Source organism: Cloeon dipterum, chromosome X, assembly GCF_949628265.1.
Source record: "Cloeon dipterum chromosome X, ieCloDipt1.1, whole genome shotgun sequence".
In the NCBI taxonomy this organism is placed as follows: Eukaryota; Metazoa; Arthropoda; class Insecta; order Ephemeroptera; family Baetidae; genus Cloeon; species Cloeon dipterum.
This window is the reverse complement of record NC_088790.1, coordinates 8225565-8246574: the sequence shown is the minus strand read 5'-3', so window position 1 is coordinate 8246574 and position 21010 is coordinate 8225565. Positions and strand designations below refer to the sequence as shown.

Sequence of the window (21010 nt, the reverse complement as noted above, 5' to 3'; positions counted from 1 at the left end):
CAAATGTCACATTCAAGTGGGAGATTTTATTTGTGAGTACATTTTTGGGTTGAAGAGATTCGCGAAGTTTTGAGCACACCGCCAGAAAATTGCTACCGCACCTTGGGTGGTAGCTACATTTTACAGAATAGGTTTATTTTTTACATGTTCTCATTTTTCACCAGCGAAAAAAGTTGAATGGAAACATCGTTGGGATAGGAGAGCGCATTGTTACATCCAGGAATAGAACGGGGTATATATGTGATTACTTCCAACCACATGGGCGCAAATTGAAAAAAATATCATATTTTTGAGCAAGGGACGAAACTCACAATTCGCTCAGAATCTTTTGTGCTTCCAACTGATATTTTACATTTATTTTTTTACACTGGTCACACGTATACATCACATATTGACAGAGTTTCACATTCAAGAGTTTTCTAGCCACTAAAAATGTCAAAGAAAATTGAGCAATCAAATTATCCGTATAAATTTTTCGATTCGTGTTTATAAAAGAATCTGCTCTTTAAATAAGAAAAATATTGCTGCACTCAAAATTTTTTTACAACTTCTAGAACTTGAGTATTGAATGAGAAACATTTTTGTCTCATAGAGACATAACATTAATATATAATTACTTTATTTAAAGTTTATCCATCCAAATTGTGCATTGGACTAAGAATTTCACATTCCTAATTATTTTCAAGAAACACATAGATAAATTTTTCCACATAATGTCATTTCATGATATTTTAAGCTTTGATTTTTATTTTCCATTGATTCTCGTTCGCTATTTTCGTATTACGTCAGATTCTTCATTGATGACACAAGCAAAATCGATCCATCACAGTCACAGATATAGAATAATATATGCTCCTAACTTTTCAATAAACAACGAACTAATGCTCAAATCCTGATGGTCGAGTCCGCGCACGAGATAAGCTTAGAGTGCACTAGCCTTTCACTGCCGGTGATTCACATTTGGAAATCCACGCAAATCCTACTTTCAGGCTGGCAGCAATACTGCTCCACGCACGCATTCACGTCGCTTCCAATATGTTGAGTCGTCGCGCGCGCAAAAACTCACACTACCCATATGGAAAAAGAAGAGCCTGCTGTCGGAGATAAAAAGCGCTGCGGAGGAAAACACAGACGCCGCTCAAACCGCACACAAATTTCACGGCTCGTTGAACGAGGTTTCGATGACGATGGTGGCGTCGCCATTATTAGAGCCGGGTGGCGGATGGGCAAGGGGTCAGGTGGTCCCAGGGGTCGAAGGTGGCTCCGCTGGAGCCACTGCTGCTGCTGCACCGATGGCGACGATTGCCGCCGGCGGCGCCACGAAACGCAGGCCCCTGGGGCGCCGACGGGCGCCTCCACAGCGGTGATGGCCCTGTCGTGCGTGCCGGCCGCCGCCATTGCGCCAGCTCGCCTCCTCCGGTCCGTGGGCCCCCGCGGCTCGCCCACGGACTCGGCTGCCGTCCCCCTGCAGCTTCTGTAACACACACGTAGACACATGGGAATTTTGAACGTTTTTTAGTTATTGCAGATTTTGGACTTAAATTGATGGGGTTTCTGGGAAAACGGTCATTTTAGAGCAAAAATATTTGGGTGATTTTTTAACCAATACGTTTAATTGCAAAAGAAAAAAATTGATTTCTTCATTTGGTTTTTAACTAAAAGCATTTCATTTTCAAACTCTTTTTTAGATGGAAAATTTACTTGGAAAAGTCGGATTAAATTTAATTTAAGTTTTCGTACGAGCGGATAATAATACGTCGTGTTACTTTATTGAGAAAATATAATATTTAACTGGGATTATTTGCCACATTTTGCCGGTGGAGTCGGATTTTTGGTCATACGGTGTTTTTAATGATGGATTTCATGATTCGTTGCCATTTGCAAAGTTTAGAAAAAGAAGAGTCAACAGTCTAAAACTCCCAAATCTACAAACGCAGACCGGATTATGGGCTTCACAAAAAATGTGTCTCCTGCATTAAGAAGCTTTAGACCCTGCTGCGTGGGCGGAGAAATTGTAAGAGCGCGGTGGTAATTGCTTTTTACGGTAGTGAGCGATAAAACCAAAAACGTTTTGATGCTGAGGAAGACTAGCCTATTATTCGAACGTTTGGACGCCGGATTTCCTCCACGAATCTACCGGATGGGTGGCACTTGCATGTGCTTCCCAGAATGAATAATTTATAAAAAACTTTTCCTCAAATTTTACGAGGAGCCGATAAATTTGTTTGTTGTTGGAAATTGCAGAAATAAGAAAATAAGATATTTCCGTTTAACATTCGTTGATTCTATCACAGACCAAAACTTTTCTACTGAGGCAAAAAATGAGAGCTCATATTTTTCCGTGGAAGTATTGGACTTTTAAATTGCTCTACATTATTCATAAGGTTAGGAATTCTAGACGGTTTGTTTGAGATAAACGACGACGACCCTTTTTAGATGGCGTTGGGCTTCGTTCAGACAGTTATGTATTCAATTAAGTTTGCGTTTGCTGAGCAATATTTTACCGACAGTATCAAATTGTCCATCCTTATTGAACACTACGTCATATTATCCCAAAGCTACGTAAAAAGTTTGGTCAAAATTAATTCACACTATTTTTGTCTAAAATCCAACAGATCATAAAGAATTTTATAGAAAAACCGATGGTGCAGCGATAACGGCTGTATATTTTGTGATTTTTAGACGTGTAAACGGATTCAAAAGACGATAATGGTTCGTATACAATTAACATCTCTAAGAGAGATTGAAAGAGTTTTCGATTGTGATTAACTCTTCTGGTACCATCAAATAAAAGGGTAGGTAAAAAATGGTCGATCTTCCAACTATCCAACCCTAATTTCTAGTCAGTATAGTGTTATATATTCCAGAGTGATTGAATTAAAAAAGAAAGCAACAGATGAGTATTTATTTTGGTGAAAAATGGGGCGAGCTGTAAACACGCGTGCCCATGACAGAGAGAAGAACATAATCATTAATATGCTCTATTTTTGTCTGTGCTAAACAGCAAACAATGTTCAAAACTTTTTATCACGACAGTAAAATCGCGATAATTCCTTCATGCCACACAGCCAATTACTTGCAATAACTACTTGTGTTTACTACCACATCAAATTCCACATGATGTGGCAATTAATCAAATAATTTTGATTTACTACATACAGAAATTCGAAGTCTGGTTTGATTGAGGGAGTTGGTAAACCCCCGGCATTAATTAAACTATTGCTCCTCTCCAACCCCCCGCAAAAGCTCAGTTCACCACCAATTATGTGCGAATGAAATCCCACTCTCCTAGAAGCACCGAGCAGTCAGTGACGAACTGCACGTCGTGTGCACGCATGATGGATGTGTGTGGGTTAGGGTTCATTGGAGCCTGTCAATTGGACCAAAAATACAAAATTTCTAGCTTGGTCAAATCGATGAGAAGATAAAGCACGCCACTGTTCAAACCGACTGAGGTTGGGTCCGCTCGTCACATGTTGATACAAATTTAACAAAAAGTATACTTCGAGGAAGATATTAAATTATCTCATCAGCGTTTCATTGAACACTCTCCTCCCTTTTTCTTTTTTGTATGAATGCAAATTTTATAAAACTTTTCCGAGAGTTGATATAGCTATCTCAAGGGCTCTATTTCTGCCATAGACACGAATATGAATAAGACATGACAAGTTTTACGGGAACAAAAAATTTGCCCCTTGAAACAAGCCTGCGCTGTGGGAATCGATGATTGTGACACTTCTGTTCGCGGAATGAGATCCGACTTGAAGCGTTCTCTCAGCTTTCATGTTACGGTTCAACGGATTTTGATCTGTATCCAAACTGTCGCTTCGAACTACTGTCGCATGAACGTTACATGCCAATCTGTTCACACTAGAGAATAGCAACTGAAAGGATTCGATAGAGGCTCTTTGCAAAAGCATTGCCAAAGCGTCCCTGAATGCAGAGCAAATTGCTTTTACATGCGTTCTCGATTGCTTGTATATATTATGTGTACTAAACAGAAACATGTTCATAGGAAAGGGGTTACGGATGCATAAAAGCAATATGCCTAATTCATCTCCGTTACAAATGATTCAGGAAAATATACTCAATTATGAATAAAGTAAAAAAATAAAAGAGAAAATGCCCAACTGGAAAGGCCCAAATGGTTTAGCGAAAGCTCAATTTATTAGAAAAATGTGGAGGCACATAACATATCCATGAAAGCTTCTTGTCAGGGGTTAAGAATACCCCTTTAACCGACTTTTCAGTTAAAACACGCCTACTGTGCGTTATTGATTACGAAACATTGAGTCTTGCTGAGTATTTAGATATTTTTAGAATTATAAATTGTTAGGCGAGCGAGAGCAGGAGTGGCTGTCTGAGTTGTGAACTCTTCGACCAGACAAGGACCAAGACGGACGTCACCCCACTCGCACAAGCTTACCTCCTGCGTCTCATCTATATGTTGGACTTGGTAGATCAATTAAATGATAAAGAAATCTATTATTCTGTTCCCTGCAAATGACCCAAAAGAGAGAAAATGATAGGAAACCAACAGGCTTGAGCTTCTCTTCTAGACGGCACCCTGACAATCTCCATGTAAAAATTTCTCTCGAAGGACTTTCAATTGTAGGAAAGGAAAAAGTAGAGCAAATATAAGTTCCTCTCCAGCGCAAAGAAAAATAGCAAGTGATTCGCGATAGGGTGTGGTGCATGCAGGGCGGGACTGCGGCACACCTGAAGTGGTCACGGTGTCGGGCTGTCGCAGTCTCTGGCTGCTGCTCACCTGAGCGGCGCGCCTTACTCGGATGTTGAAGGCGCCGTACACGATCGGGTTCATACACGAGTTGGTCACAGCAAACAGGAACAGCCCCTTCTGGATGCGTGGGTCCAGCTCTGTTGCCGACTTCCTGTCGTAGAAATACCTGCCAAGCAAACGCACGCAAACACGTTTTATGCTAGTGAATAGGTTATATTTCACTTGTTTATTTTTCATCCAAGTCAGATATACATATGTATATAATGCATAGGCCAGGTAGTATACAGATGCAAAAAGGCAACAACGCTAGCGAAAACCGATAAATCGGACCGTATAGTCATCGCGCTGACAAATTGGGAAAAACTAATTTCTTGTTGTTAAAGAGCATTTGAAAAATGAAATCACTGTAACTCCAATTTTTTAAATATGCGACCACGCGAGGTTGTTTCCATGTTCAATATAAATAAAACCAGGCTTCATCCGCGTTGTCAAAAAGAACAAGAAATTCGAGTATTAAAAACGACGAATTCTTTTTGACAACGAACATGAAGCCTGGTTTTATTTATATTGAACATTTTAACTCCATCACCAAAAAACTCAGAATATTCTCCGCTTTCAAAGGAAAGCTCTAATGTATTGAAAAAAATTAGTTTTTATTGATATGTCACCAAATGTGTGGCAACGCTCGCAAATTCGTCTTACGCCCCGGCAAAAGTCAAAGGAATAATGATATTCTGATTGAAAAAGTTTGGAAGCAAAAAATAAGGCTATATCTGTTTTATGCGAGCGCATATTGGCTGGCTTGAAAATGGTAAGGACTTGTCGCTTGAGGGCTCCCAATCAGTAGCAAGATACACAGATGAGAAAGCTAAACAAGAAGTCAACAAAAAGAAAAAGAGGCCAACTGCTGCAGGTAAAGTTTACGATATCAGGTTGACTGGAACTGATATTGCAGTTTGTCGTTATCCTAGCAGACTGCTGCTCTATTGATTAGCCAGAACGAGTAAAGAGACAATCGTATCTCATTTTATATATTCCACCTGATCTAAAAAAGATTAGTCTGCGAACGGTAGGGAGCAGAGGAAAGCAATATTTTTTGGGTTCTGCCTAAAATTGGATTTTACCAGAAGCTCCCACGTCACAAGTGCTCCTGGAAATACCAGCTTATGATGGTGTTTTGTGGAGATTTAGTGAGAGCCTTCAAGTTGGATGATGCAAAAAAGCCAGTAAGCGGAAAGTTTGCATTATGGCAGCTTTTACTCTCAGATTTCATTATCTGCACTTCATGGATAAATATTGAAAAACAAAGCTGTCGGTTCTAATGAAAATGAAAAATATTTCAATTGCATTTTCACATTCAATAAAAATCGAGGGTATAATAAAATCAATTCAAGTGACAAATTTTTCCTGTAGACTTTTAAATTTCCTCATAAAAATCCAGATTTTTTTTGGCAATAGTTTAAATTGACCTTAACCCAGACATGAAATATTGGTCCAAATATATATTAATATTTTATTTTACTTAAGTTTCATGAAACAACTGTGTAGATGAATACTCTGCTATGCTTATTGCATTTTACCATCCTCAAATGTGGTAAAACCATCTAAAAATTTATTTTGTATTATTTGTGATAGCCTTATATTGCTTTCAAATACGTCTTTTTTATTAATTCATTAATGCAAAATAGTCAAAAGTTTTGTTTCCTAAAAGGGTAATATAAGGCGAGAATAATTTGATAACTAAAAATATATTTACATATATATACATAATTGAGCCTAATTAAACGGAAAGTGCAAAACTAGCATATTTGCATCCTAACAGCCGCTGTAATAATATCTAAACACCATTTGAAAACTTCTGCCAACTGGGACCAATAGCAAATATTAGTGTTTGAATGACAATAGTACGGCAGTGTATGTTCACAGCAAATAAGGCGTAATTATACTCACCAGAGGGACATGACGTTGTAAGGCGTCCAGCAGACGAAAAACACCACCACGATGATGATGGTCATTTTGAGCGTGCGTATTTTCGCCTTTCCGAGGTAGCCGAGACTCGAGCGTCGAATGCGGTCATCACCATCTGCAACACACCGCACGCATATTGACCAGTAAATAAAGCATAAGTTAATGTAAAACCACAAGGAACGAGGTTTTTCTGCGAGTTATAAATTTTCCTGTTCAAGAGATTAATAATTATGCCAGTAGTGCATGAACAGTAAGCAACACGGAAATACGCTTCTGTTTGTAGTTAAACATTCTGTTCGTTGGAATATAAAATGGTTCGCAAATGCGATTTCCTCTCTCCGGCATGTTTGTCACTAAAAAAGCCCGCTCTCATTTGTGGTAAAAACGAGCAATGAAACCGCGAGACTAGAGGGAATAAAAGGAATAATGAAAAGCGACTCTGTGATGGGAAGTAGAGTTGTCCAATTAGAACGACACAGCAATAATTTTCTTTTGTTTTCAGAGAATGATAGGAGCTTGGTGTGGTTGTGCGATAGCAATGAAAAGGATTTTTAAATCCTATGAGTGAGGAAGGGCTCTTTCGGCTCATGATGTGCAAAACATGATAAAATGCTCATCAGTTTGGACTATACATCATCAATATTTTCATTTTGTAAGCGCTTTTTTATGTAAAACTCGAAATCACATATTTACTAAATCTTTAAGCAATACAATTTTGAAAACAAAGCGTGAACTTTTACCCAGTAGATAACAGATTTAAGGAAATTTGGTGATGGTCAGATGCCATATTTGGTCATTTTGTGAAAATTATTCCCAAATGTTCTGTTATGGGTAATTTTTCAAGTTTATATTTTCAAAACTTCAATTGTAAATTTTGGTTACGAGGTAAATAACTTTAAAGCCAATACGCGAATTTTGCACTGGAAAAATTGGTAACCGCCAAATATCACATTCTTAACATTGGTAAAACAAAATTCGCACTCCATGTGATCCAGCTTGTTTAAATGATTCCCGTATCTCCTTTCAGCCTCCTTGAAAAATTGCACGAGCAGAAAAAATGACTGAAAAGTGGAATGGAATTTGTTGATTTCGCTCATCATGAGCCAAAATTATCCTGCCAACCATAAATTTATCTCTGACTTATTTTCCTTTTTTTTTATTCTCCACTTGTGGGAGACTTGCTTTCGTTATATTAAAAAATATTCATCCTCTCTCCGTTAACTTTGAAAACAAGCAATATCAAGAAATGTGGTAGTTGAAGAAAAAGCTATCAATCTAAAAGAGATCAAATAAAATAAATTAAAAGACGAGAAAGAAAAGCCCTAATTTATATCTTTTCTCAGTCCGTGCGATAAAAGTGACAATTGATTGGATCTCCGTTTTAATTAACAATTTGAGCATTCAAGCAGAATAGAACACATAAGCACGTCTTAAATTAAATTCTAATTTAGAACCCAAGCTGGTGCTACATTTCGCTTCTCCAAAATTAAAGCAGTGTGTTAGCTGCGGCTCAAAATTAAAGCTCAGGTTCACCACATTTCCCACCGCATATTAATGAAAACTAGGCGTAGAGCCGTAACAAAATTCGCTTGTCCCACTCAGCATAATATCTGCAGCGGAGCGTATGTTCTTCGTGTTCCCGCAACTTCATCGTGGGAACGCGTGTAGCACAGCTATTGTGGTCGATAAATAAGCAGAAGCATTAGCTTAATTTGAGTGTCAGCAGTAGACACTTGAGCCGAGTGCGGGGGTGGCTCGTTATTTAACTCCAGGACCCACACGCGGTCAGTCCTTGGGCATGCACGCGAGCAGCAGATAAATCCTCGTCCCTTCCGATGGGCGATGGCATAAAATTAATATAAATTCATCCCACTTGCCTCAGCCGACACAAGCAAATGTGAGAGCTCGGCTCATGCCTTTGAGCAAAATTCGCGCTCCAAGCTGTTTATTGAACATGGCGTTAGTTTAGATTGCTTCGCTAACTTTATACCTAGAGCAAACTTACGCGGGAATAAGCGAAGATGAAATTTCCCATCATTGTGCGCTTAACCTAGTCAGAGTTACGCTCGAGAAAGAGTTTTCTTTCTACTTTTCATCAACATTTTAAAGTGGACGAGATGAAGTTGTTATACAATGTGGAAATTAAAAAAGGAAATCTCCTAGCTTTCAATATGGTCTATGCCTTTTGAGAGCACGTACATCTGTTTTCGCTTTTGATGAGACTTGCCAATTAAATGCATTGGAGAGGCAAATCAAATTGGAGCAAATAAAATGATGTTCTAGTGCCGAGTGACTTATGTTCCAAAGATTATGTTCCAGGAAAATGCTCTCTTCTCCCAAAATAGGAGCACTAATTGGCTGTCACAACAATGTAGTTGATATAGACTTACCGTTGTCAATGTCTCGAGATCGGCGGTAGATTTCGCAGATGATCGACGCATAGGAGAACAGAAACACGGCGAGAGGCAGACCGTACATCAGGGCGATGCCGAACACCGTGTAGGCAAATTCGACTCGTTGCGAAGGAAAAACGTTGAAAGTCACGCATTGCTCATACCAGGTGTGCTTCGGATGCGGCTCCACGTGAAAAATCACCACCTTTCGTGCACAGAACGAAAAAAACAGTATCTTGATATAAACAAATCTACAACAGTTTTTACGGGGCAGCTAAAATATCAATTATTGATGAAAAACAGTTTATCGTACTGGAAAACCTCAGGTCTTATCAGCAGTACTTTACTTGCAAAATACAGTCCCTTCCACAAGAGGATTCGGAAAACGATTGCCTGCACTCATTTCCTAGCACAATTAAAATAAATTAGAAGTGAAGGATTCTTGTGAAACCCCGTTATTCACCCTCCATAAGACAGAATATTTTGTCAGCATTCAAGCCCTTTTTTATGTAAATGAAACGCAACTGTCAATTTTTATACTCCAATCCGAATCGAAAAACACATTTGCATATTTTTTATGTTTTTTCGATTAAAATTCCCTCTGTGTCCATTTTTATTCTTATTTAATTTAAAATAGATTGAACTTATTTTTTCATAATTTCTAGGGGTTTCTGAAGTCTTTTAATGAAATTTTACATAATTGTTAATAGGGTGAAAGAGAAATAATTGAATTTTGATAGCTGGCTGAAGTTAACTCCACAAATATCCGGCTTAGTTCTTTCAGGTGGGCCTAATTAAAGGGAATTACGCGTAGCATTGTAGTAGTAGCAATAAAATGGCTTACATGTATACAACATAGTTAATTTGATTAATATTATACCTCCCAGTTGCATGCTCATGCTCTATACAAATTAACCAGTGGACACACTTTGCCTGTCGTTCTTAGTTAAATTATTCCACATGCTGTCCCTAGCTAATAAGATTGCACGTTGAATTCCCAGTTGAACTGATAAAAGTAACATGCAGGCTAAGCAAATAAGTTTCTCAAGGCTATGGCCTCCGGGTACCCCCAGGGTGTGAGCAAATTTACCTGCGGCAAACTGCAGACCACAGATGCGATCCAGGCAGTGGTAAGCATGATTTTGCCCCTCTTGTCAACGGCCGTCAGACTCATCGGACGCAGAACGGCGTAGTATCTGCAACATTTGCCACTCAAAGTTGCTTACTTTGCTGAAGAGATTTGAAATGTCACGCATTTCATTCCATCAAGAGACCCTTTTCACATGAAAATGTTACATCTTTGCTATTGGATCGTACTGTATATTTTAATCCATTTGCGTAAAGGCGGAATACAATTTCAAGTGGTGAGGCTTTGAAGGGTTGGTTTACCCAGAAAGAGCAACTACTTTCCTGTTACATTTAACTTTTGCTTTAGCGTGTATGCGAAATCATACCATATAGCTTGAGACTCTTTACTACCTCTTGCTATGGGAAATGGTTTACAACAATAAACTTCATAGGTGTCTGTTAATAATTATTGTAAATCTCAATATTGCATTGATAGATTTTATAGGAACAAAAATTCAGACTTTTCTTAACATATAAATGGGATTTCCTTTCTCAAAACTAACAATTATGGCTCCTAATGTTCAATGGGTGGTGCGAAAAGGCAATTTTTTGGTTGAAAATTGTTAACTTGTTCATTTAAGATTTGAGTTAAGAATTTTTATATGTTTTTTATCATGTTAAGTCAGGATTGGGTGGTTTAAATAAGACGCTTTAAAAGATTTTTGCAAATCGCAAATGTCTACAAATTACATGATTAGTTATCATTGAGTGCAGATGACCATTACAATAATTTCTAAAATTGGATGCACAGAATATTAAATAGCCAGTCATCTAGTCCCAACCTAAATTATTAAATATAAAATTTTACAACAAATCCTACTGTTGTATTAATATGTGTAAATTTTGTAACTATAAAATTTTACAAACTGAAGTATATGGACCTCTTTTGATAGGGTGACCTAATGAGTAATCCGTTTAGTCAAACTGTGAGTGATGAAGCGCACTATATATACGTGCGTTCTTTGCTTTGATCTCACACAGTGTAAATTTGATCTGTTGGAGCCGCTGCTGCCTTGCTCTTGAATTACGCAAGCAAATGAGGTATCGGCAAGGTCTCTTTGGCAGCGCAAGAAGTCTCGCTAGTTGGCTCCAGTTGCAAGCAGAACAGAAGGCCTGCCTTTGTCAGGCGAAGCGCTAGCTTGCGGCAGACGCGACGAGAGCATCAATCACTGCAGTTGCCCGTGGCGCAATTGCGAAAAATAGGGCGAAAATAAAGCACATACCTGTCAAGGCTGATACAGATGAGCACGAAACTGGAGAGGAAGAGGCCAAATGTGCGGAAGAACGCTGTTATCCGGCACAGCGCGTCGCCGCCTTTCCATGACACGGTGAAAGCCCAAGCGATCTCCAAGGGCATCAGTAAAAATGTCACCTGTTAAAATAACACGGCGGAAGGGTAATTTACATTCGTGTTTGTTTATCCTCAAGGGTTATAACTACAAGATAATATGGTCTTTTTTATATACTGTGAAAATTCCCGAGCAGGAATCGCAAACGAGGAAACGTCAGTTTGTTCAATATGTCACACTCAAAAGAATTATTCAAGAGCCATTCACGGCAACTAAAAACATGACAGAAAACAGAAAATGTACTAATTTTTTTTCCTTTGTTCCGATGGAAAATTTAAAGAGTGGGCGTTTCCATGAAGTGAAGCGTAAAAGCCGCTTAAGTTCGATCCTCTCGAAAACTAATAAGATGCCGAGAGATTCCCTGTTAAATCCACCGTGCCATTCCAGAAACTTGGTGAGAGCTACGTCTCTCTGCTTTGTCAATTTCGCAGAAACGTTAATTTTAAAAGCACTTGTCAAGATTCTGGAAGCAAAATTCTTCAAGTTTATTTTCTCCGAGGTATTATTAAAATTTTCCCCACTCAGCGGAAAGTTTGTAATATTAAAATCGAGAAAAAGGGAACTCATGAAACCTGTCAGGAACGTGCTACGCATTTTTCGCAGCATCAAATTATAATTTCAATGAATAATTGGATAGAGTGAAGCTCTACCAGTAAATCTGCAATGGCCAGATGGAGGAGCATTGTGTTGATCCTGGAGCGTGCACCGCGTCTGCGTTGCAGCAAGAGGAAAAAGACTGTGAGGTTTCCAGTGGCTGAGATGACAAAGAGGATGCTGTACATGGTGATGGATAGCTTATGGCCGGCATTGAATCGCATATCCAGCGGCAGCTCCGTTACGTTCTCCACAAAGCTCATCGTCTGGTTTTCCGAGAGCACCGACGAGTTTTCTACCGCAAAGAAAAACGACGTGGTCGTTAAATCTGCAACAAGAAAATTGTGGTTTTTATTCACTCGAAGAAATAGAAAAGAAAATAGCAGAAATCTTCTGAACTTGCACGGATATGATGGAATTTTTATTCATTTACACCGCTCTTAACAAACTTTTCACATTTTCAAAACATGCGCTGACATAATTTGTCAAATTTTCAAGCTGCCTCATTACGTGACTTTCGTTTTCCCTAAAGACCTGGGTGCGTAATGCTGAAAAGATCACAAAGTCTTGTATTTCCAAGAGGCGCATAAAAGATAATATCTGAGCATAAAGCACCGCTTTTGCGGCATCGCAAGTTTGGCCTGAATGGAGGAGCCCGGCAGGCAGGCGAAAGGGTTCAGCATCTGTGTTTGACACTCGGCAGGCCGAGGCGCTGCCTTTGTCAAAAGTGTGCGTTCTATCGGACTCCGCCACACCAGCCATCCATCCTGGCACGTGTCACTCTAATGTGGCCAATAAGTTGCAAAGGCGTCCGTCACAATGGCTCCTGCCCTTTCAGCTGCTCTGATCTTGCAGACAATAAGACTGACTGCCGAGAGAACGGCAAAGGGGCTTCAATAACGGGAAAAAAACGACAAAAAACGGCAAAGTCCACTGGTCAGCCCGGATTTTCTGTGATTAAGGTAGCGGCTATTTTCTGTCCCTTTAAAGTAATGACAGTTTGCGGTTGGGTTTTGGCCCGAGTCCCTTCGTTTGCTCGCAGCCTGGTTTTCATCTTGCAAAACCGTCTAAATTTCCAAGCAGATTATGAGCTTCGTAAAAAACTAAACAGGGCGCGTCAAGATAAGCGAAAGCATTTTGCTTCGTTGTGCCAACTGCCAAGTTTAATCCCTACTGGCGCTATAGTGGCTTTGAAATTTATTTGTCGGCGTCTGTGGAAATGTCTGAAAACATGCACGAAAACACGGTGGTTCCGCTTTTTACTCTTCAAACAGCCGAAAATAATTTATTCCTGTTTCAAGTGAAAGGTAATCCCCAAAGTAATCGTTATCTCCTTTAACAAATGTGAGAGCAGAAAATTACTTTTGGGAACTCGTTTTCGTGCTGGAAAAGGGAATATTCAGCCCATAGGCGATAAATTGAATGTAATGTTTAAAATTTCTTTGAAATCGTCAGTCAATGCGCGTCTTATTTAGCAAATAAGTGCAATCCAGTGAACAGCGAAGTTTGAAATGTTCTTGGAGTTGCATACTGCTGCATGCTATAAGAGAAATCTAATTCAAGTCGACTTATCTACATGTACCCAACTTCACTCATGGAACGCCACCATCGCGTGATCAAATGGAAAATTGCAAGAGCTTGTGAATCAACGCTAAAAGCCGTTTTCCAGGAATTGAAGGCAAATACAATACTCGGTGAGCTCTTTTGAAGTACCTCCAAGGGCACAATATATCTTAGTACATCAAAGAAGAGAAATCGTTTAAATATCGGATAAGAAGTTGAGAAAAAATAATTTACAAAATTTATTGCTTTATTGCTTTCGAGAAATACAGGCCTCACTAAATATATGTTTTAAACTTCTATCTTATATTTCAGTTTATAAAATATATCAGTTTCATTCAAAGGACATTGAATATGATAAATTAAAACCCTTAAACATCGAGAATGGGTATGCTTTCGATCCTTTATATTAATTAAATTTTCATGCATGCTGGGTGTGAGTAATAAGCTTTTGGCTTTTAAAAATATCGTTGCAGCACTGTGCATAGTGGAGGGATGAATGCCCTCCACTTATGCGAGGAAATTCGAGAACTATATATAATGCACGCTGCAATTATTTGCTCTATCCAGCGTTTATCAAACTTGTCAGAATGTTTAGATAAGGCGACAAATCGAACAACTGTACGCTTCACTGAGATGTACTATCTGCGTGCAAATAGACTTGTTTATCATATTGTCACCTGCAGCGGGTTTCTCATGAATTGCAAATAGGGAAAAAGAAAACGGCTTGGAGAAAGCAGGGTAGAGTAAACAAACTACCTCAAACCCTCTCCTGTGTGGCACTCCAAGCCGTTTTTGTCGCCTCACTCAAGGAATCAAACAGGCTTTTACGCGAGAAACCTTTCTTCACTTGCGGTGCACAACAGCGACAGAACTTATCGATTTACACTTTATGAAAAGGTAGATTTTGATACCCTGCACACATAGCTAAGCATCAGCCCAGCATTGCACGCACATTTCGCCAAGTTTACGATGTTCATAAAAGTCGGAAAATTAATTAAATGGGATATACGGGAAAAAAAGAGAATACATTTTAAATGAAAATTAAATCTATAAAAATCTCATATAACCAAGCCACAAAAAAGAGCATGCAATGTGAATCTGAGAAATGTGTTTGGGTCTAGTGCAGGTTGGATGCCTTCACCTTCACATCGTCGGTCCATTTATATTCGAGAGGCGTGCGCAAGCACTCGGACTCTCTGCCTTATAGTTTGCACCTTTCCAGCATGTGCGAATTGCTTCACAGTACAAATGTCTTGCATTTCAACCAAAGGTCCCGGTGAGAGGGCAACGGCAGTCCATCACAGGGACGGGCTCATCCCTTGCGGCGCGTGCTGTCCCATAGCAATTTATTTAACGGTGGCTCTCCTTTCTCTTTTCGGAAAGCTGTCCCAAAATAAAAAGTTTCAAAGAAAAAAGTTTCAAAAAGTGAACAATTACAATGAAGCGGTGTATTTTCGATAGCGTAACGAATCGCCCAATAAATCCAAAAAGCATCACACGATCGTTAAACCATTTGAGAGCTTTTGTTGAAATTCCAATCTGGAGAGTTCCATGAAATGCATGGGCGGAGAGATACCGCAGCAAAGCTCGCTTTTTCGATAACGCGTGACCACCGGCTTTGTTCAGGTTCAACTGATAAATCTGCACATGCACATACCCAACAAATAATGGGAATTTCGCTAGAGCATACATCTTGCCGTGCTTTTGTAAACATTTGTTATTCAGATTAAACACGGTCAGCGTATTGGTATTGTCAGCAGATCGGATCGGGCCAAAAGAGAACAATATCCTGCCCAAATCTCTGGACAAACAATCAACAACCAACATGGGAAATTCTTTCCAGATAAAAGAATATTCATGATAAAGCTAAAATTTGCCTGTGAGGCACGAAAATATTTGCGTACCACACTTTGACCCGTTTGTTTTCCTTTCTGCTTTTTATTAAGTCCTCCTTTGGTTTCCGCAAGAAGGGCTTTGATGCAAAAATGCGAGTGAGCTGGACAAGGAAAAACTGTTCGTCTATGTATGCAAATGTAATTTCCCTGAAAGGCATTTTGGCTATTGGCGAGCTTGAAATTCCGCTGAGATACCAAATTGAGGTCCAAAAAAGACCTTTGGTTTAATTAGATTTCCCTCGGGGGCAAAAAACACGCGGTTACTCCGAATGTTTGTTTGCACAGCTCTCTGCTTATAATTTCTAGAACTTACTTTTCACGCGCTTTTTCTAATTTTATTCTCTCGGAACGTTAACTAGGCAATCTTTATTCACTTTCCTGGTATTTATTAATAATCAATATTCACTTTCTGCCTGCATATTAAACGCTTTCCGTATCCTCAGTAGATATCACTGCTTTTCAGTCTGACCCCGGATAAGAACATAAGTAGCGTTTTTCCTGTCTTTGAATAAATATGAAGAGCGCGATAAATTTTCGCTTTTGATTCCACTTTTTAGGTCGTCGCTTAGCAATTAGCAGCGCCGGCCTTTCGGCGCATTATCATCATGTCAATGGTGCTTGCCGGCCACTTGCTGGCACATTTTAGCTCTTACCCGTTCATGTGTCACATTGAATACGTAGCTCACGCCCCCGCTGAAATGCCTGTTTCCTTTGCCTTTGAGCCTCGTGTGCATCGTTGCATTGTCACTTTCTGCATTTGCTCTTTGAACTCACAAATTTAATTTGCAGTGCGCACCCAGCTTTGTTGTCCAGTTAATCCAGCCTCAGATATCGAGAACCTTTGAAAAACTATATTACAAGACCGCGTCATTTACTTTATTTCCGATTAACTGGGAATAGAGTTACGAGACGCGATATTTATTTCAACAGAAAAATGGATCGCTTTATTTTTTTTAATTGTTATATGTTTAACTTCCGTGGTTTGGCGGCCTTTGATGAAAATTTATTTAATATTTCTAAAACATAAATTCCATAAAAACGACTTAAAATTCTTTTATTTGGCAGTTCGTAAAGCTGGCCCTGATAAAGTTGATAATTTGATAAGTCTGAGAGCAAATTATCGCTTTATTTTTCGTTCTGAAAAGTCAAGTAAATCTTCTCGCTTCTCGCTCTTTCCCAACCTTCAAGTAATTAGCTACTTAAATAGCACGCTCTAAGTAAGGCTGCATATATTAAAAAGAGAGCGTTTCCGCAGAAAAAGTCTTTAGTAATTAAGTCATTAAAATTTTAAAGCATCGCAGACGGTAATGAAGCAGTCAGGGAAGTAGAGTTAAGTGAATCCCCTAATTACGAATTCACCGGATGGAGGCAAATGGAACCCGATTGTGTGATGAAGAAAATTCAAGGAAATTTGAGTATTTCTTCGAATCTATGGCTCTTGAAGAACTCGCATAAAGCCGTTAATTGAATGAAAAAAGTTGTAGGTGAACGCGCACGTCTCAATTCGAGCGTTAAAAGAAGAAACTCAACCGAACCCTCTGGTTGTGAGTAGGATTTCCTTTTCACTGAGTAACTTTGCCAAAGATGGAGCGACCTGAAAGGAACCTTTTGTTCTTCACGAAATAAAAGCTACTCAGTGGAATAAAATTTGGGGTGGCAGGGTTGGTCGTTAATTTTACAATGAACACTCCGTTCGTTACAAATGGCACCAGAGACACAATACAATTTAACGGGGAGTGCGAAAACCTTGAAATGCGAAGTTTTTGACAAGCAGTTTCATAATTCCTGTTCAATTGTTATTACCATGGCTACACCATATACTGCGAGACCATTGATCATTATTGTCTGCACTCGTATTTCACTGAACACCCATATTGGGATTCGAATTCTGACTAATTAAATTACGCTAATTAACATTGTTGTCTAGTGTTATCGAGTGGAAACTTTGATTGATAATTAAAATTTATCGATGGAGGGGATTTTCCATGAAGTTGTGTCAGTCAAATGTCTGAAATAAATCAAATGTTTTGTATTTTTATCTGTTTTATCTCTGAATGTGGGGAGGTGTGGAGTATAGATGCTCTGCTGATCCGCAATAAAATCACTTTGAATCTAAATCAAATTCCGTAATTGGAATTGAAATTTAAATGGATAATTCTTCTGAAAGATAACTGACATATTATTTGCCTCAGATAAAATTATTCATTTTTCCAACTAACACAAGTTTTGGAATTTTTCCGAAAATTAAATTAGATCGATCTTTTATTGGATGATAAATGAGGTTTCTTTCCTTTTTTAAATGCTTTCATTTAGGTTCAAATGACGGTTCCCACTAATGATTTCCATAATTGAAACCAGATTTACATTAAATAGAGTTCAAGATTTAAACAATGATGGTATTTACCGATTGAGGTTGTGTCCTGGAAGAACGCCATGATGGCGCAACAATTTTGCCAAGCACTGAAAGGTGCAACAAGTTCCGCCGATGACGGGGATGCAGTGACTGTCGGCCGCTCGGAAAATCTGGAGAGGCATCTCCTTCCACCCTTTGGGTGCGCAGCGCACCCCGAGCTGCAGGGGCTTGCGCGAAAATCCACGGTGCCGATCGCCTCGTTCATGCCTACCACGTACGGCTCACGATTTTATTTCGCGTTCTTTCACCTCTTTCCGTAGATTTACCAATGGTGAGGGCAGCAGAGAAATTTCCTCGGATGTCCATTTCAAACGCGTCGAAAGTTGGAATCAGCGAGTAATAGTTACTGATTACACTTTGCTCCTTCCAAAAAAGTAGAGGCAATCGGATTAAAGTGAGTGGCACTACTATATATTGAAAACGTCCATTACCAGAAATTTAATTAATTTAATAAATGGGTTACTTCGTTTCTACCAGGGATGAGTTTTCTCGCACGAAACTCTTCATTTTCGCATGATTTATTCAGTATTATTAAAAAGTACCTTATACGCGAAAAAAATGTTTCCAATCTGCTTTGAACAAAGTTCTGTTGGAAAAATATACGACCTCTTCACCGTCATCTCGAAGTTTGCAGCGGTGGAGATTAAGTACACGGGAGAGATGTTCTCAAACGATGGGGTAAAAAGCTTTCCATAAAATCTTTGACGAGCCTTGATTTGGAAAATGAAAATATTCTTGTCATTTTATATACAAAATTCCCTGCGTCTGTTCTTTGACACTCTTTGTGATAATGAATAAAATTAAAATTAACATAGTAGTGGTTTTTTGATAAGCTAATCTGAATATATGACGGGATTCAATTTTCATGCAATGAAATGCAATTAAGTTAAGTTTAATATTTTGCGTGGTCAGTCAACGTCAAATACATTTAACAACAGAATCCATACGTAAAATGGACAAAAATTAGATGAGTTGCATCAAAAACCACAAAACATTTGTACTAAAAAAAGGAAATAAATTTCAGTCATCATAATTAAATATACATTTCTATATTTGTGTAGAATTCATTAAGCTTCATTGACTGTAAATTGAGTAAAAAGTTAAATATTTTCAGCAATTTTTTTTTGTGGAAGAGCACGAAAAGGACTGACTCAGTTTTTCTAGCTGATTGAATTTCTTTCTGTTGCGTGATGAGATGAGATCAGGGCATTGATCCAACTGATGCCAATGTTCATTTTGACTCGGACCAGCATAAAAAGAAGATTGTGGTCGTGGTCGCTACGTGGGTCGTCTCCTTTGTCGGAGCGATTATGATTTTTGCTGCATCCGCAGCAGCTGCTCTATAATCTCCAACTTAGTTTCGCCCTCAGGCCGAACGGCACCATCGAAATTGATCGGTAAATATTGGTCCGCCTCGATTTGACGGACAGCTGAGATTGAAGGGGAGTTTTCAACGAAAGTTTTATTTTTCAAACCCGTCATTCCATGAGGAGGCAATTTAAGGGTCGTCTCTTCACTCTGCTGCGCGTTTCCTCAGCTCGATTTCGCCTGGCAAACTTGCTCATTAAGCAATTCGTCCTAGTCCCGGCAAAATTGCGCAACGTTCAACGAACACCCAAATTTTCATTGTCGAATTGATTGTTGACCTTTTATTGCAACAAGGAAATTCGCGTTTGGTTGTTGAAAGTTGCGCAATTTTGCCGGGATCAGGACGAATTATTTTTTAATTCTATCTTTTCTCCGAATGCGTTAGTTTACTGTTTCATCTGATTGCCTTTTATTCTCCTTGTACGCGGACTCGAGAGCCAAGTTTTGTTCCTCGCAAAGGCACTCAACTAGTAGTGCTGCAGTGTTAGTCTTACAATATAAGCCGTTGAGAGTGCCAGCAACCCTTTCGGAGAAACACCTTGTCGCTTGATGGATTAAACCTTTGCGACTACTCGCAGTGCACAACGAGTAAACAAGCTTCTACATGAGCAAACATTAAGATAAGTTGCAAGTGTTTTTTTTGTTTTTTTTGAAGAATTCATTGAAATTATAAATCACGACTACTTCCTTTCTAAAAATTCAGTTCAAGATCAAGATAGCGTTGTTGGAACTCTGTTGCAAGCGCCTCTGGTGATTTCCTTACGCTGAGCAAACATCGCAAAACAAGCAATTATCAGAACATGCCTAATAGAGTTGCAGATGTGGATCCGCGAGTTTGGTTATTCCGCAGCAAACTTTTGAACGCATAAGAACCAAAATTAGTTCCTTATTTCAATTGTCATTCCTGTGAATATGTCAAAGAAATACCATAACACTTAATATAGAGATTCACACGCTTGACTATCTACTTTCTCAACTTTTAGCTTGCAGCTGGGAACTTTTGACTTGCACTTGGAAATTTATTGTCGATAACAGAAACTTCGTTATCTTCAAGAACAGTTGGCCTGTTCCACCATGAAGTGCTCGATGCAGTTACTTTATTGCTCTGTTTATTCTCCACCACATGCAATAAACATCACCATAATATGTACATATTTTTTATTATTGCTTGTTTATTCTCACCAAACAATTTCTATTACGACTAAATTAGAAAAATGAAAGCACTGAACCTGCCCCACGAAATTAATTTGAAATGTTATGCTAGGAAAAACATCACAATCAATATTTCCCGATACAAATTGTTTTTCTCGGTATTGTAAGCTCCACCAGCAGGAAATTGGCTAGAAAAAGAGCAATCGCACGAAAATAGCAAACATATGCGGAGGGAAAGTTTGTTTGAAAGTGACGCAAGGGGTTTTAGATCGACTGGGCTTCCTGCTGTCTCTGTTGTTTGTAAGACACCCCGCTGAGCTTTTGTTATCATTGGTATCATGAAAAATCGTTTGCAAAGAAAATTGCACGCTCTTAATTTAATAAGAAGTCTACAACAAGTAAACCAAGTCTGAACCAACCTTGTTTCGTCCAAAATTAATCTTAAT

General features: G+C 39.0%; 1 protein-coding gene across 2 annotated transcripts; it reads right to left on the bottom strand.

Annotated features, from left to right (window-relative positions):
- Positions 1 to 6: 6 nt before the first annotated feature.
- On the bottom strand, positions 7 to 18117 carry AkhR (Adipokinetic hormone receptor). 2 transcript variants are annotated; one of them, XM_065494667.1, is made up of 8 exons: positions 18036 to 18117; positions 12230 to 12501; positions 11454 to 11602; positions 10193 to 10298; positions 9100 to 9307; positions 6692 to 6824; positions 4720 to 4907; positions 7 to 1474 (listed from the first exon to the last, which is right to left on the bottom strand). In XM_065494667.1, the coding sequence occupies exons 1-8, from the start codon at positions 18064 to 18066 to the stop codon at positions 1206 to 1208; spliced, it is 1356 nt and encodes a 451-aa protein (XP_065350739.1). In that variant the 5' UTR covers positions 18067 to 18117; the 3' UTR covers positions 7 to 1205. The 2 variants fall into 2 exon arrangements, with proteins under 2 accessions (XP_065350739.1, XP_065350740.1); XM_065494668.1 differs by having other exon boundaries at positions 4769 to 4907.
- Between the last annotated feature and the right edge of the window lie 2893 nt (positions 18118 to 21010).